The 19,078-nt window shown below is 38.7% G+C and overlaps 1 protein-coding gene across 8 annotated transcripts in view; it reads right to left on the bottom strand.

Annotated features, from left to right (window-relative positions):
* The window catches only part of LOC117235519 (RNA binding protein fox-1 homolog 2), a 185,334-nt gene that overhangs the window by 53,716 nt on the left and 112,540 nt on the right, over positions 1-19,078 (bottom strand). For all 8 annotated transcript variants that reach the window (XM_033497636.1, XM_033497631.1, XM_033497632.1 and 5 more), the window contains one exon: positions 5,372-5,426. In XM_033497636.1, coding sequence (XP_033353527.1) covers positions 5,372-5,426 — 55 coding nt within the window. The remainder of the gene's footprint in view (positions 1-5,371; positions 5,427-19,078) is intronic.

Here is a 19,078-nt window from a genome sequence, read left to right as displayed (position 1 = left end):
GATAACGAGAACGAAATTCTCGTGGAATTCTCGTGAAATGCGAGGAAATTGCTGCGCATTCAGAAAGGTCTTTTTCTGCTATCTAAGAAGTCGATTATGGCAAGGCATTTAACCCTCTGTAATAGGAATTTCGTTTGCCTGTAAGAATAAAGATTGCGATTGATCATTTATAAGAAGGAACGTGATCTTTTCTAATGGAATCGTCTATGAGGATAAAAGCTGTAATTGATCACGTATGAAAGTAAAGTGAAGTTTCTACGGTGGAAATTGAATTTGTTGTATTATGCATTTCATATGCATGAATACGTTATAGGAAAATGGATATTTATTCATTTTATAAATTGAATAGACACAATGAATATTTATTTTATGAAAAAGGTAATATTCCATATCAGAGAAAATGATCAAAAACCACAAAAGAGAGTATTTTTACACGTATATGAAACAGCGTACCGAAAAATAATTTGATGCAGAACGTGTTCTAAAAGTACTAAAATTATGAATTTTTATTTCTTTCGCTCTCGTTGATTTAATAATATATATTTAGTAATATTACAAAATATTACTGTAATATATACTACCAAAATAATTACATGTACTATTATGAAAATACAAAATGACAATTAGATTATTTCTAGAATATTGTTTAATAAGAGAAAATTAGCGATTAACCGAGAAGAACTGGGCATGATATCAATCAACCAACAAAGACAATATTAAATCGAGGCTCGTTCGGTGAACATCTCGCATGATGCACATACAAATACCACCCATCCCCGTCCCCATCATTGCGGGTAGCGGGGAGAATTTAATTAATTCGGACGACATCTAATTTCTCCGCAATAACAGATAACGCCACAAGCGCAATTTTATCGGCATTATCCCGCAACAGCAATTTCCATATCAACGGATTACGTTTTATATTTTCGACTCGGGTGAAAATTCACTGCCACGGTCCTATAGCGGCGAATTTCCATAAACGTTTCTCTTTCAGGGCCACATTGTATAATACGCGTAACATCAACGACTCAGCGTCTACTTTTGGTCGCGACGCGAGGAGCCTTCGCGTTAGGTCGCGTCGTTTCGGTACGAAATTTACGCGTTCATGCGAAAACCTTTTCCTTCGATGACGTGACAAAATGACGAAACACGAGCCAAGGAGAAGGAAAAAGGAAAGCTTAGCGATGGAATGAAATTTTCAAGACTCGCGTCAAGGAAAAAGGCTTTTTCCGTGGATGATAGATCGCTGGAATATTCACTCTGTCGTCTCTCTGCTATAGCTTTGTACATGTTTCCAGGACGAACAAGGAAAAAGGATACGCGGCACAGCAGGCAAAAAGACAATTGCAACGTATCGACAGAGATTAGTATTTTAGGAATTATACCGTTCGTTCGTTCCTTTGAGGCTATACTTTGAAATTGCAATCGTAAATTCTAAGAATCTGCGCCAAGTAATAACGTTGAGAGATTTTTTCATAACCCGTCAGCTTTGTGCCGCGTTATACTCGCTTTAAAATTGTCTTTTATCCGCGCTATCCGTAATCAGTTGTTGACGAATGCTCGTGCATTTATGAAAATTTTCATCGTCCAACGATGTCAGGTGGACGAAAAAGAATTTCATACGAAACGTTAACGTCACGTTGACATTTTTGTTAAGATTAACGGCATTCGACAAAAATATCAGCCTGACCGGAACGCGCTCGATCCATACAATAGCGAAACTGTGGTCGAACGCCTCTATGTACCTATACAACGCTTCGTCTGGGACGATTTTGAATTCAGTGCCTTGTAATTTCTGTTAATAAATTAGAACATGATGACTTCCTGCACGATTTACCGCGAGTTTCCGCGCGCAGGGAATTGTACAAGTTAAATGGTGCAAGCATAACCGAGTTTGGTTTGGGAAATTTCTCTGCGTTCACAGATTGGCTCAACCATTTTCCCCATCGACGTTACGGCAAATGATAAAACGTCGTCGCGGTCGTTCGTTCCAGCTTTCACCGTTTTATCAGCGACACGTACGCCGACAAGCGGATTATTAATCGCTCCGCGTCCCAATCGTTCGATAAGCTTTAGAAACACAGTTAATGGAATGAACTGAAATCGACTTTATCGTTGGAGGAATTCGATGGGTGACGAGAATCGACGTACGACTAAGGCGAATTTGTGGGAATGGCGGTCGAGGCGGTTGTTACGAGACGTTTGTGTTAGGACGCATACCAGTCAGGCGTCGAACGTTCTCCGTCGGCCTTAATCGTGCCGCGTGTGGTACCTAGTGGCTGCAGCTTGCGGTTAATTGCGCGATTTGAATGCTGCAGTGAATTTCATTGCGGGATGCGGTCGAGAAAGGAATTGGTTCGATCGAAGGAACAGTTATCAATCGGTCGTTTGTTTTCGTTGGTCGATCGTTTAGCGGATTAGAAAAATTCCTTCTTTGTGGACTAATTGACTTTCTGCGTAGAATTCTACTGTCCTCTTTAAGTCAAAATGTATAATACAGGGTGTCTCAGTTAAATGAGATCACGAAAATATCTGCCTTAGTCGCGATCGCACGAAGAAGTTTCTCAGGACGCGGTTAAACTATTTCAGGGGAGATTTCTTTTTCAAGTTCATTCTATCTTTCTTCTCCTTTTTTTTCTAAGGAAATTTCAAGATTATCGGTATTTTTAAAAATAGAACTCTGTATATCTTTCTACGTCAACGCACGTAATTTTTTATTCTCCATAGAAAAGTATTAAGGTGGGCACTTGTGTCGGAAAATGTATAGTTTAAAAGATACTTCTATGTTAATTTTATCAAATGTATCGCATGAGAAACGAGGGAAAGATAAACACGAGGCTATGATTTTGTCTCTCGTACGCCAAGTCTTACAGAATTAAGATTAAAATATTTCTTAAACTAAGCATTTTCGGACAGGTTTACCTCGATATTTTCGTATAGAGAGTGAAAAGAGGCATCAATCGATGGATAAAAAGATGTAGGGTTCCGTTTAAAAATATACAGATAACCTTGAAACCTCGTGAAAAAATATTATATACAGGGTGGTTGGTAATTGGTGGTACAAACGGCAAGGGGGTGATTCTACGCGAAGAAAGAAGTCGAGAATATAGAATAAAAATGTAAAATTTAAAAATTTTAAAAATTAAAACAAAAACGTCAATCGAGACAACGATCTACAGTGAGATCCGTTATAACGAGACGCGATAAAGTGCACGCGTACCGAGCGAAAATTCAAAGTCGATTTTCTCGAAAACAAAGCCTCAAACGAAAAATGTTTATTCTATATTTTCGACTTCTTTTTTCGCGTAGAATCGCCCCCTTTCCGCATGTACCACCAGTTACCAACCGCCCTGTATATATAACGACCCACTTGTTGAAAAATATTGTAATCTTCAGCATATCCGGTATGTTAGATAATTTTACTTCCTACGATTTTCTGCTTAATTCTATAATCTCTGATCTATCATTTTAATTTAATAAACATTATAAATTGCAGTTTTACAGCTTGCTCTGATTTTGCGGAATTTTGAATTCGATACTTCGGACAATTTTACTTTACGTAATCAACAGAGTAACTTTTCTAGCTCCTTATTTATCCGACAGTATCTCGATTTCGATTCCAAGAAATCTATGGGAACACGCGTATTTCGCAAACGTAATTTCTCGGAGAGCGATAGAAGCAACGTTTCAAAATGCATTACACGCGCGTTGCACGTGGTCAAACGAATCGAATCGAATCTCGTTTCTTCAAATGGTGGCGCGTCAATCGGTCACCCATTATGGACTAACAAGTTTGACTATAATTAGAGACGCTTTCATCGCACGTTGGTGCGTCTGATACGGGTTATTCGTACTAGGCTTTCGCGTTGGGAAATACTTGGCAGTCAATCATAGTTATTGTTGTTTTAGTGTCGATTATTTATAATTGTGTTATGATAGCTGGATGATAGTAATTATTAATTGTAATATCGTATTTACCTAGATTTGTATTAATTAACAGCTAATTCCATTTAATTTCGCGTTTTGCATGTATGTAACTATCTGTGAGTTGCATAAATAATTGTACATTGCATGTATATCGTTCTGTTTATTTGTATCTAATCATCGTTTTATATATTTTTCCTGTTCACTTGGGTTTATCTCAACTTTGAAAAATTACTGATACGATAATGTTGCAAATAAATTTCATCTCTGTAATATTCGATCACTTCGGCTAATCAATCTTCTCCTTCGAATACAGTTACTCAACAAAGCGTCAATTTTCTGTTATTACACATCCTCTCTATCAATCACATCTGTCCATTGGATTTAATTAATCCTCCGCTAAGTCGAAAGTTCATCTACATCACATCAGTCTTAAATTGGCTCTAATAAATTTTCAAGATAAGCGAAGTAACGCGAAGAACACGTCGTAATTTACCTCCGACAAAAATACTCAACTCGTGTTTGAAACATTGCTGTTTCATTAATTACGAAAGCATCTTAGAAATTTCATTTAATCGACAGTCACCGAGTTTTCGATCGATCGAACGTCCCCATTCGGAAATATTAGGTTGTCCGAAAAGTGTCTTTCTTCTACAGACACGTCTTTTACAACGATGCATTTTTATACAAACATGAAATCTAATCTGTCGAACGTTGTGATCTTTATCTTGACAGAACAAAACGAATCATAGGTAATTCGATAAAATAACATAAAACGAAAAATGTGCATAAAACCAAAGAAATTTTTTGGACGTTTAAGAAAATATCATAGGAGGAAGAAATCGTTGCTATGGAAGGAAACACGACTTCTTCGAGTTTCTCCAAGTACGAATAGATATTTCGACACAGATCTCGTCCACAAATGGCCGGTGCTGTTGATCCGGATTAAGTCGCGATTTTAACAAGCTCGTGCAATGCAATCGCGATTAGATTTAGATTAAAGTCAATCGTTTGCACGAGCTCTTAGTGCTCTATCGATCGGATTAGAAACGCGGACTCTCCTCGTAAAGAATCATATTCTACGATTCGTCTAATATTCTTTGCCTATTTCATCTCCATTCGCAAAGCGATCGAATAGCTCACAGTTTCGTATTCACGCGTTTCGAGGAGCTAAATTTCCATCTTAATTAATTCAGTCAGAATAAACGTTTAATCAAACGAAGCACCGATCGCATATTTACTTTAGCGAAAAATAGAAGAGCCGGCGAAGATTGTACGAGCATCGAAAATACCATAACATTATTTAGCATCAAGTTTGGGATCTTTGATTAGAAATGGAAATTAAAGAATCGCGTGAACTAAAACGCACAACTGTGGATAAGATTTCTACATTGTTTGTATTTTGTAAAGAAAGATTTGTAAGCGTGAAAAATAAGATTAAACCTACCGTTGGGTACCGTCGGTGGTTTTTTCGTCTGCACCCTCGCTGTCGCGTTGTTCACCTGTCAAATAAACAAAATATTAAAATATCTCTCGGTTATATCTTACTATACAAATTTTATTCTTATCGATCGATCGGCAGATTCGTGTTGACGTTTCTTCTTCGTATACATTGAATAAAAATTTCATCGACAATTTCTATCGATATTTTCACGAAAATTTTGTCGAACGAAAATTAAAAGAAAATAGAATTAGAGAAAAATCGTGTAAATTTTATACATTGCAAATGTTTCTTTAAGATACTCCACTTTGAACTTCTCATAACTTAAGCTTCTATATTTTTAACATAGATATATGGATTTTGTAAATTCTTAAAATTTTATATAAGATATTGCGTTTATTTGAAAAAAGGAAAAATCGCAAAAGAGAAATAGAAAATAGAAGAACTCGTTATAGAAATTGTGAGTGAAATTTACACTTCTGACGAAGAAGGAGAATTATATGTATTGTTCTTTTATATTTGCCGATTGTTGACACGTAGAAAGGAATGAGACGCGGATTGGAATGGTTCAAGAACCAACAACAGGAATTTTGTGGGTCACGCACGAATCTCACGATCGAGGACACGTTGATGGATGCGCAATCAAAGAGGAGAATGCAATTTCTCCCCATATCGGCCTCTCAATTTTCATTTCCTCGAAATTCAGCACGGAAAAGCGTGCAGGTCTGGATAAATCGCCGCTGCGCATCGATCAACTGACAAATGTGAAAATAACTGCAGCTGTGCGTTGCTAAGTCGCATCTTCCCTTCGAACTGACATCCTTTAAATTTTCACTGAATACATATTCCATAAAAAGAGAAAACAAAGATGGAAACTTTAAGGAAAATAGTTAGACCGATATAATTTAATTATAATTTTAACAATTCTGGCGACGTACAGCTACCGTACAATAATATCTTTCGTGATTCTTCGAGCGATCATCAATTTGTCAATTTGGCAACGAAGAAAAATCTAAAGGACTTTAATGTAAAAAAAAAATGTTTGTTACAACAATATAAATAATTTCGCCAAATTTAGAATTGATTCGATCCTCCTCCTGCTTTGAAATCTTATCTAAATTCGAGAAACCTGTTAAAAATCCTGCAATTAAATTCTTGGCCTCGAAGATGCTTCGCAAATGCAATTATTAATGAAAGATAATTTATAAAATATATAACAACACGAAGAATGGAAATAGAAGGACTCGTTCGAGTAAGAATTTTTGTCTTTGAGGCCAAGAATGAAAATATCTGATCGATCGCTTTGATATCCATAATGTTTATTTATTCCTCTTTTCGTGATACGTTAATCAACGTTGAAAAAATTCTCGAATCGCTGCGTTCTAAAGCGTAAAATCTCTGAAATAAGAATTCTTCGATCAATGAGGATATGAGAAGCGATCGATCAAGCATTTTCCATGCGAAAATCCGGCAAAGTGTACGTAAACGAGCAAAAGAAAACCAATTCCGAATATTCTGAAAAATCTCGAAACTTCCTCTCGTTACCGAGGGAAGCAAACAATCGTGAGAGGCACAAAAAAAGGAAACGTTTCTTTTTTTTATTGCTCTTTGGTCGTGGAACGCTCCACTTTTCCGGACGATCGAAGAAAAGTATACACGGTGAAAAGAAATGAAGAACATAAAAGCCGTTGCCGTAGATTTCCGATTATCTCGATCTCGCACAAGTACTTTCGTCGCTAGTGGATAAATTAAAAAGAAGAAGAAAGAAAAAGAAAGTAAAACGTAGGGGGTGAAATATCTCCACGTTTCGACGCTTCCCTTTATCAGCTGGCTCGCTCTTACCGTACGATTTTCTTCTTCGGACTTTTCGGTCTCCGCTGTTTAGACTTCACCTTTTCCTTTTTCTCCTCCATTCTCATCACGTTGCGCGGTTCACGAGACTTTTTTTCGTTAAAATGGAGATTCCATTCGTCATTCTCCGATCTTTTCGATTGTGTCAGTCTCGAAATTTTATACTTCTGCCACTTATGCTTGCCACCTATGTTTGTGTAGCAACAATCATGTTGTTGTTTTGTCTCGGAGTATCAACATCGTTAAGACACATACATAATATAATAATAAATAAACTCCGGGCAAGAAAAATGTCGCCGCTACGTGCAATCGTCAAAGGAAGACGAATTTATATTTTCCAGTACTCCCTCGACTGGTATAAATAGACGACCATGTTCTTCAGAAGTTAGTCGGTCGTGCGAATCAATATCAGTTTTTCAGTCTCAATTTTTCGCGATTTTAATAGGGATCTATACACAGTCTTAGCGAATCAGTTTGTACCGAGCGTCTTAACGAACGTTCTTTGTATTTATTAATTATTTTAAATACTCTTGACGATTTTAACATAGAGTTATGTCGCCATTTAAAACACACGATCAACCAACCTCCACATTTGTATTATCTTCTACGCGTTTCAAAATTCTGCAATTTCTGATCTATGATTTCGACGTACTCTGACTTTGTAGAATTTATAATCCGAGATATCTTGAGAAATATTTTCAAATTAATTTTACAACAACAGCCGATTAGCATGTTAATTTATTCGCTCGAGCATATTGTAATCTTCGATTTATGGATCTCGATGGAAGGCAATTTCGTAGTCTCTGATTTATTTTCTTAATTCATTTGTTAAAATATACCGTAACTCCTAACGTAATTTTTCTACTTACACCGACTTTTTACCATTTTCGATTTGGTATCTTGCTTCTTAAACAATCCTACAATTTTTAATGTAATATTGCTTGAATTCGTTTCAATGTTTCTGAACAGTTACTTTACGATTTTAATATATTAACTTTCTGCAATCTTTCATCTACTGGTTTAGTAACCTGTTAATAATAATAATCTTTCCATAATTCTCAATTTGCCTAAACACAACGAACACCTGTTAGATTTTATCTGAACGAAGCAAAACGATACCGTCATATTTTCTGCCGATTTTTCTACCTGAGATACTCGCGTTATATTTATATATTCTAGGAGACAGCATCGTATCTCGAACGTGAATGTTATCTCAACCACCCCGTATTTGTTTGTCCCGTATTCCGTTGAGAGAGCTGGCTGGCCAATCGCGTCGATCGGTCCACCAATTTGCATTTTACGATCCTGTTTCCAACGAGCGCAGGTTTGTTCGTCGCGTTATAGTTATAGCCGGATTAAACGAACGTCGCCTGCTCGTAACGAGCGATCGTGTTTAACTCTCTGGCAGAAATTAGGTCTCTTTTACACAGGTGTTCATGATAAATTGGTTAATTAGACTCGTCGACAAGGAGTTTCTCTTGGAATTACTTCTGCAATTCGACTAACAAAACCATCGTCGACACGGATTTAATCGTAGTTTCTATGAATTCTTGAAACACTTGTTGATAATTGCGAAATTTAAATGGTAAATCATGCAAATGCCAGAGCACGAAATAAGAGATCATTTTTCAATCTCTTTATCCTTGTTTCTACGAATATTAATATTCTACGTTATAATTACGTAGCAGTGAACAGCGAACATCGATTAACACTTTGACTGTCACGTTGATCATTGTTGACCGGAGCGCTTGAGCTTCTTACAATTGTAAAAATTGTACGAAAATTGACAATTAAGGGATTTCGAATATAACCGATAAATAGAAAATACTTTGAAATAAAAAGTGCCCCATTGAACGATTAAACATTTTTATTAGAACATCAATAAAAACAAAACAAAAAAAAAAAAGAGAACAAATCTTGCATCTAAAGGTGCATTGTGTTTTGTATCCACATCTTTGAGGGGTAATCTACGAATATTATTAAAAACACACCTTAGAAAATAATCGCAAATGCTGCTGTATAATCATATAATTGAAGTTAGAAGTGTGCACATATTTTACTATTATACAGGGTGGTTGGTAACTGGTGGTACAAGCGGAAAGGGGGTGATTCTACGCGAAAAAAGAAGTCGAAAATATAGAATAAAAATTTTTCGTTCGAGGCTTTGTTTTCGAGAAAATCGACTTTGAATTTTCGCTCGGTACGCGTGCACTTTATCGCGTCCCGTTATAACGGATCTCACTGTAGATCGTTGTCTCGATTGACGTTATTTTTAAAATTTTTAAATTTTTAGATTTTTGTTCTATATTTTCGACATCTTTTTTCGCGTAGAATCACCCCCTTTCCGCTTGTACCACTAGTTACCAACCACCCTGTATATAGAACGAGCAAATACCGTTTACTAATATCTTTTACACGTTTCAACAATATATTCTACACGTTTTGCTTACGACGAAATAACAAATGCGAATGGCTTGTCGAAATAAACGAAGCCTTGTTATAATATGTCGCTATCAACTGGTACCATTGCGCCAATAAGATAAACGGTTCATTGGAGAAGAACATTGTCTTGCATCATCGATTTATTATTGTTTTGCCATTATATGCTTTGAATAATAAAATTACTCCCGTGGCCTTCTGAGCGAATCGTGTGATTTTGGCGTGGTAGTCAAAGTGTTAAGAGACGTTCTGGTCGGAAGAATAACGAACATCGATATTAAACATGAAATTCTATTCGAGATCGAACGATTCGTAGTTGATATCGGCATCCGCCTTTTTATATGTGAACGATGAATACTGATCAACGATATGATTTTATCGATGAGTTCATGTCTCGCTTCGCACACAAGTTTCGACGCTTTTACAGTTACGCGTGTTTTACGCGCTCATAAATATTAAATATCGACGTGAAACGTTTAGCAAGTATGAAACGCTGGCCGTTAGGAGCAAGATCCTTTATACATATTCCGCGTGAAAGTTTCTCAACTCGTACCATAATCTTTCATTCATCGGTGGATATCGAATATCTAGATTATTGATCGCCGTCCGACGAAAATTCTCTTCTATTCCTCTTTAGTTCGTATCAAGTATTAAGCGGTATGAATCATCAAACGCGTCAGAAGAAAGATGAAATATCCAAGACAATTCGTACCATTCTAAAACTATTCGGCAAAACGATGATTAATCTACATCTTTTCAAATCTATATTGTCATATCATTGCGTTGATCGTTAAGAAAATCGACGAAATAAAACGTAGCTAATTTTTGGATATTTGATTTTAGTATCGAGAATAGTTTTAGTTCGTTTCGTTACTTTCATTTTACGAATGAGACATTCGAAGGAAATCGGAAGATATCCGACGAGGTACAATGTTAAAGAATTTACAATTTACGATGAAATTAATTAAAATCCAAGAGTAAAGTTCGAATAAACAACATTGTAAACAAGAAGTCACGAAGGACGTTGGTTTGTCGTGAGGAATAAAACGTCCAAGATGGATATCCATCGTTGACGAGCAAATGAAAGGCAAACAGTAGCGCGGCTGGATCTTATTGTAGGATAGGGAAAATTCGACGAGCAGGATTGGCGTGATGCGCAACAAACGAGCAAACAAACGCGAACAGACACGAGGACCCGCGTCTACGTTGTCGGAATCGATGGTCGTGCTTTGCCTTGTTGGACAGCAAACAATACGAACGCGGACGAGCCCCGAAATCTTTGTTTGCCATACGTGTATCGTGTTGAACATCCGCGTGCGTACACTCTGTAAATCCACGTCGCGATTATTTTGCAAATTAGGCCGACCACGTTTGCAACGTCGATTGTTCGTTCACCGGTCGTTTTTATCATGCTGATTATTGTTGTATTGCTTGGATCGAAAATTATAATTGGGATGGTATCGTTAGATCGTGAAATTGTAGCCCGACGTGGAATTTTGTTGGCAAATTTTAGTAGCGATATTTCCATTTAAAGGAAGTCATTTGAATTTCATTTTCACTTGAACTTTCGTGATTTTCTGCAGCAAGCGTAGATCAATTTTGAAGAGTCTAATCGCGTCGCAAATTGCCATAGTCACATATATCGAGGGCTATTTTTCGATCTAATCGTTTTCGTTTACGAGGAACGAGGCAATTAAGAAAAGTGAACTTTTTGAAATATATATAGTAGTATTTTATTTATCTATACTATTGTTAAATATTCAGCCATTTAGCACCGACGAATTTTTTTCTAAAGCCTTGTGATTTTATTCTCGTCACGTAGTATAATTTTATAGGACAATTATGGTATTTAAATTATGATCGCTTTTAAAGTTGTCTATCCCAATGTGTCGTCTTTCTAGCAAACTTAGGTTGGACGTACGAGATTTGAAATTTTTCATACTTCAGTTTTCCTATATCGACACTTTAATTCGATCTAGCGAGGATGGAATTTTCTTCCGGAGTTGTCCGATCTGCCATAAGTTACAGCGCAGTCTGCTATACTGCAGTTTAGATGTTCCTTGGCAGCGGACTTAGCGTAACATGATTTATCGTGGTCCGGATTCGCTATAGAAGAAGCTGCAACCCTGGGGTGCCATGACCCAGCTTTCCTTGTTTATTAGAACTTACTTTAATTCCCCATAATGTAGGCTTACCACGAAAGTTGCAGAATTATTAAAGTTTCGAAATTTCCCTCCGTAACATCGGCCGATAATAGAATTTTCTCTACCATAAAATTCAAACCTCCCTCTGCTTTCACAACCAAATCTTCCAATACGGTTTAGAGAAACAAAATATCCAACAATTTGTTCCAATGTCACTGGCAACCTAATTTCAGCACTCGATTCAATAAACATGGCTAACGTCAGTCACGATGATCAAATCCTTTGCATCGTAAAATTCAAATCTCCCTTTATAGCTCATCCCTTGGAACACGGTAACAGATTTCCTAGCAGCGACTTCCAATTCCACTAACAACCTAACATTCGGTGTAACCCGGTTAAATCGCAACAACCACGGCCATATACGACACGAGACTATACCAGCATCAAGGGCCTACAATCGCGCGCTTCTCCTATCAGATTCAACCTGTCCCGGCGTTGTTACAATATTATCTCTACCGTCGGCTCGGTCTAGCCATGGCTTACCTCTATTTGCCCGTGCAAATACCAGTAAATCCGTCACCGGCTCGTTTGCCGACAGATAAAATGACGTTGACTCGGATCAAGCCTAGACGTTCGCCATCCTGAATCCCTCGATCATCGACCCGCGCTACTTGACAAAGACTCTGTTCCAACTATCACCAGGCCGATAGATAGTCAAGCCTTTATCCGCTATTAACTCGAGCAGATCGTGCTTCTCGATTCAATTTCGTGGACAGAGAGCCAGCCAGCCTCGTTCGAACGATATCGATCCGATTAAGGGGACCATTGTAGCTAGGGTTCTACGATTGGCAGCCTTGTGTGTCCGGTTAGAGAGAATCCCTCGGTTGCATCGTCAATTCGTTCAATTTTCTCGACGTTCGATTAATTGCAAAAACGTGTCTCCGTGTCGTAGTTCGAATATATGTATATATGTATTTAGAGATAGGAAGAAAGAGAGAGAGAGAGAGAGAGGAGAGACAGTCTCGACGATAATAAACGGAACCAAGAGTTGGTTCACGAAGTTTCGTGACGCGAGCTGACACGAACGATCCACGATTTCCGGCCGATTCGCCGTCGTATCAGCGCGATCTGAATTGAAATACAGGAAGTAAGTAAATCTAGCTGGCCTCCGGTAAATCGTGTCTCGTTAGGCTAACCTGGAACGCAGTCTCGGCCATCGATTTTTCGATCTACGCGCCTGCTTAACTCCGCTCCCGAATGACACACATAATTTGCTTTAGTGGAAGGGATACGAATTGCCGCATAATCGTGAACAGTTTTGGAACGAGTAGTATGAATCGTGCCGTCTTCTCTTTCGGAAATTTGGATTTTTCGATTTAGGCGCCTGGAAGATTGTCGCGCTATCGAATGATACGCCGTTCCTTCGTTGATAGAGGCGAGACGAACCACGGTATCGTGGATAGAAAATTTGAAATAAAATAGCTCGCAGAAATTGTTCGCCTCGAATTCTAGAAATGTGAAATTTGATACTTTGCAACGATGGAATTTCGAATTTTTAGAACGTGGAATATGAGATTTATTCAGCGTGGAATTTTGAACTTCGCAACTCTGGAAGTTGGAATTTTGTAATCTACGTGTTTGTGCACTTGGCTGCCAAAAGGCACACCCTTCTCTCGACGAAAGCAATGCCATAAATAGAACTTTTGAAATAAGTACATGATATCAATCGTGGGGTAGACAGGAACCTCGTCGTAATTTTTGTCGTAAATAAAGTAGCTTCTCGATCGATGCCGCTAAACCGTTAAACTTTAAAGAGGCGTCTACTTAAAGTTCGTAACGAATAAGGGAAGGCATTTGTTGGATGGTAGACTGGGTTGGTTGATCGATATGCAACTTTTTTCATTAACAGCATTGTCGTCCTCGTTATAATTTATATCGCGCGCTACTCGTTGCAGGGTAATTGATAACGACGATGCTCGCACGCTTCCTCTGCAACCAAGTTTACCCTTATTACCAAGAGTTTCTTCTCCAGGAACGATCGATGGAGAACATAACTTATTCCCTTCGCTAGAAAATGTATGGGATGCATTTTCCCCCATTACTCGTACTTTAAAAACTATCAAATTTTAATACTTCCCAATTTTAATTCGAACTTGGCGAGTAAAATGAAAAATCGGTATAATTCAATTCTTGCGAATATCAGGATTCTGTTATGATTTATTTTCGTGTTATCTTGAGCCATAGAATCAACCTGGTTTATCTACAATGAATTACCACCCTATATATATAGCATGCCGCCTTTCAAAAGCCATATCGATCAACTTTATAAATCGAAAAATGCACAAAAGCAATGATATTTTAAACACTGTCTTTTCTAATTTCCCTGAGAATTTACCACATCGTGGAGACGAACAAACTTACGACGGTAACTCGTTCGCTTCTCGAGAATTGTACGTTAGTCACGTACTTACGTAACAAAGCTAAGAAACGAATAAAAAGCCGAGTTAATTAATTTTGCTTCGGAGAGGTTCGAGCAACAAACGCGCGTCGTCAGACATGTCGCTAAAAGACTTAACCAATCGATCGATACTAAGACCATGAAGCCTGGCATCCAACTGGTCTCGAGATACCAGGGTCATTATCAACCTTCGGTTAAAAACATCTCGAAGAAAAGGCCACAGGCCATCGTCAAAGAGTTTATACCATAAAGAATTCTCGTGAAAAGAGTCACGTGCCTACTTGACCGTGTTATTAATAATCGACGTGCCTTCGCTCGTCAGTTTGCGCGACCCGATTTGACCCAGCCTCTGTCGAAAATCTACCACTCTGTCGACTCGATGGTACAGGATGTGTCGCATGCCTGGAACAAGCAAACACACAGCTTCGAACGTATCGCGCAACCTTGCTCGCGTGGCCTGTATCTGCATAAATTTGACTTGCTAAGCCCGAAAACTCGAACCACCCGCCACCTGTCGTTGCGCTAGCGAGTAGCATGAGCTACGACCATGTTGATGCCACTAGGTCGCTCGTGAACTTCCGTCTTCAAGGAATGCCGCGGTTCCGGCTTTGCTTCAACCAACGGTATTTTGCTCTTGCTTGTTAGTCACTTTCGACCTTCGTGCGCCATTTCGCCGGATCTTCTTAGTGCTACGCTTGATTTAGGCTATCGATTCGAGAATTGGAGGTGAAACGAAATTGGATGCTTTTGATGCGGTAGATTTAAATTTAGCTTTCGCTTCTCGGCTGTATTTGACAGCTGGCGAGAAGAGTTTGACTCGTTGGAATAATTGTTGGCGTGATTGGCGACTGCGAATGGAGAATCCTATATTTGGCGGTTACGAGCAACTTCCTTTCGCAATTTCACGTTATCCGTCAATTTAGTGTTGCAGCAAACGAAGTAGATTTTGACACGAAAACGGAGATATTATGAATCAGGGAATATTTTAGTAATTCGATATGAATTATCCGATATAATCTGTTCTGGACATAAATGTACTGTCTCAATTCTTAGAGTCTACGCCCTTTGAACGAAATTTTCTGTAAATATCATGTGTATTAAACATTTATTGTAAAACTTCTAACTAAAAATCGATATCTTAGATTATCGAAAAATCCACGAATTCCACACGAACAACGCGACCCTTCAAACTACCATCCTGGCAAAGGCGCGCAAGAAAATGATTTCAACTACTCCAGAACTTCAAACGTTCAAAAATTTACGCTTCTTTTGCGATATCTTTGTCGAACCACTCCAAAAGCAATCCGTTTCGAGGAAAGAAAAAAAGCTCGCGAATAAAGAAAATCTCGGGACCGTTCGCGTGACCGATCTCCACAAACTCACAACCTCTTAGCGATACTTTCTGCCCCGGAGGCGGTCAACAATGCTTTCAGCGGCAGCGTGCAAAATTCAAACGCGCTAACGAGGCCGAAAGACCTTCGATAATCGAAGAGAGAGAGAGAGAGAGAGTATCGGGCCGTTCGCTAACTACTGCCGGTGCTTAAACCAGTTTAAACTTCCCCCGATGGACCTTTACGAGCTACGGTGGAGGTTCAGAAGGTTTGAATCGCGAGCACAGTTTCGCGACATCGCCAGCTACCCTATTCGCTGGCCTATTATCTTAACGAACGTCCTTTGTGTAGTCCACGAGCATTGTGTTCACTCGTTACCAAGCAGAAGAAAACTCGAACCTCGTTCTATCTTTCTAGCGAAAATATCGTTCAAGGAGATATCCTTTTTCAGGTAAAGTAGAACCTCGTTTATCTGATAACCGAGCAGTTTCGATAGAGCGGATAAAATAAGTTTCGATCGATTGTTTCATCGAAGTTTTACTGATACTTGTGTATATAACAGGTTCTAATAAAATTTAGCGTTACGGTTTCTCAAAATATAGAGAAATGTAATTTTTATTGGAGATCTCTGCACGGAATACTCATCCTCCGTGTTCGTACAGATTCTGTGGAACGCAAGAACCAGGTGACAAAGCTAAAGACTTTAGCATCGACCGTGCGTAAAATATTAAATAAAATACTTTTCGGATATTGAATAAAATATTCAGAGATTCTACGGAAAAATTCCGATTCTTTGCATCGCAGTGGTAAAACAGTTGTGGAACGTTCTGTAGCGGCACGCGTGTCAGGACAATTCAAATCCTGTTGTTGTTTTGCCTCGGAGTATTAAGACCGTTAGATTACAAGTATTGTAAGGATCAATAAAGGTATGTCGCCGTTACATACAACCGTCAAACGTAGACGAATTCAAATTTTCCGGTTCTCCCCGGGACCAGTATAAATAAACGGACGCGATCGCGAGCGAGAGAGTTATCGAACAGTGTCGAAGAGCATCGACGTGTGTAAACGAGTACCGAAGTGATCTACAGAGTTTCTCCGAGTATTTTATCGGGTATTTATTCCGCAACTTATATTTGTACCAACTCACATTCGTCTGTAATTTATTTATTTATTTATTCAAGAAATATATTTGACGGACTGCGACGGCAATATTTCGCTCTCGTTATTTCGCTCGACCTAATAACGACTAATCCTCCACAGTTCTAACGTGGCTGGACAAGAATCAGATCCCTGTTGTTAAATATTCCTAACGTTTCGTCGAAATAAAATCAGACGATCGTTTCGAATGCTACAACCCTTGCATTCTCTTCATTTACAAATGGATATAACGCGTAATTCCTCTGATTAAGATCGAGAGATGCGATTTAACATGGAGTACAGTTGCTCTGAGGAAATTCTGTGGATCCTTGGCGTGGCCTCGTTCGGGGTTAAATTCGAGAGTAATTAAAGCGACGTTATTACGGGTAACGTCGGTTGATTCTTGTGAAGCGAGAAAAGCTACGGCAGCGCTGAATAAACACGGGAAGATAATGTTTGAGCAGCCGGCAAAATATTTGACGGAAAATGTTTCTACTGGGAAACATTGTTGTTGAAGGATAAAATATGTGAGCGTAGCTGCAGGGGCTGGTTTCGATGTCAGAGTAATTCGATGGTGTGGATCGAGTTGCCGCGAGCTGCGAGATTAGAACGAGTCAGTCAAAATTTCTCAATTTAATCTTCGTTATTTCAAAACGATGGAAATTCTACAATTGCCTTCTATGCATAACCAGTATGATGTAATAAATTTTCAATGAAGAGGATCGTTTAATTCATTTAAGAATATTATTTTGGCTTGAGAAATTCGACGTAATTTCATAATTTTAATTTAACTATCGGTGATTAAATTTTGTCTCCTAATATTAGTGGAGTTCTCAACTTCTATTTAAAACGGAAATAATCCGACAAACCGATAGAATCTCCGGTTAGCAAACATGCAAGCAATAAAACGAGCATATTCACGAAGTCATTCGTCGTCTGACAGAAAGCTCCAACTACCCTCAATGATATCTGCTGTTTTCCCAGCTCGCGTTTTCGCGACGTAATTACGAGCCAGTTCCACGAGAACGTGTGTGCTTTTGAAGAGCAACCGTATCGCTGTTTTAGCTGGACGATAAACTTTCGAGGAATCCTGCGGCTCGTGCGATTCTCAAGTGACACGCGTCCACGCCAGCCTCTGCGTTAACATTCTCCTCTCTCTCCTTTCCCTCCTTTTTTCTTTTTTTTTTCTTCTTGTTTCCAAGGCGTGGGTGGAAAAATACGCCCAGTTCTAATTTGAGATCTCCCTTAATCCTTCCGGTAATTAAAAAGCTAGACTGGCGAAAAAGGCGAATCATCGCCGGACTCTCGCTTTTTCAATGCGACGTCGAGCTCGCTACCCCTTCAACCCCTTCGCCATTTCGGTCTTTAACTTCTCGTTAGGCTCCGCGTCGAAGCTTTGCGAGAATCCTCCGAGCGAATGTAATGCGGCTGCTGCTGCTACTGCGTTGGAATTTGACCCTCGTTCCACGGCGGACATTCGTGATTTCGTTAATGGAGGTTTTTAATTTGATGGGAAGCTTGAAATTACTGAGCTCGGTGGATTTAATCGAAGAGAGCACAGCCAGATTTTTAACGAAGTTGTATCTGCGTGGAAGGGTGGTTTACAGAGTGTCGGTTTTTCTTAATCGTTTCTCAACCCTTTCGCAAATGAATTATTTGATAGGTAGAAATACAGTCGGATTATTTAACAGCTGCAAATATTTGTCTCTTATCTTTCTTGATAAAAATATCTGTATATAGAAATATAGAAAGTATTTAAAAAATCTTATCTATGTATAATTCTACTATCAGTTGCCGAAAGAAGTAACATTTTCTTTCGTAATTTTGACTTCCTTTTTCTAAAAAAAAAAAAAAAATTCACGTAATCGAGAAATTATTCGAGTTAAGTGCATAGGTGGCAGAACATGGGCGCGTTATCAAGAATTTCAAGTTTATTCACCTTGCTTTGTCGAATTAACAGGGTTCAAACGCGGATGGTCAGCGCTTTTTCCCCTGTTTACGAACCGGCCCGCGTAAAACACGCTCGTAAATTTCAATTACCGTGGCTTATTACGCCAACAAAAATAAGAGCCAGCCCGGGCAGGTGTAACGCCATAATTGAACATTAAAACTTGTTAAGTTTAATTTGGCGCCAACTATCCACCTCCGACGTTTTCATTTTCACCCGAGATTTCGTCGCTCCTTTCGTTAACGCGTCAAATCTCGCGCGTCCTTTCAATTCCTTGCCATTGAAAAGTCACAAAATCGTGAATTTATCAGGAAAAGAAAATATCCTTTAAATATCATTTAAATCATAGAAATTTCAACACGCGCTTATCGTGTTTTTCTTCTGTCACCTTCGTGTATGAAAGAT

Source organism: Bombus vosnesenskii, unplaced genomic scaffold (genome assembly GCF_011952255.1).
Source record: "Bombus vosnesenskii isolate JDL3184/JDL3185 unplaced genomic scaffold, Bvos_JDL3184-5_v1.1 scf7180000013316, whole genome shotgun sequence".
Lineage (NCBI taxonomy): Eukaryota > Metazoa > Arthropoda > Insecta > Hymenoptera > Apidae > Bombus > Bombus vosnesenskii.
This window is presented reverse-complemented; position numbering and strand designations above follow the sequence as displayed.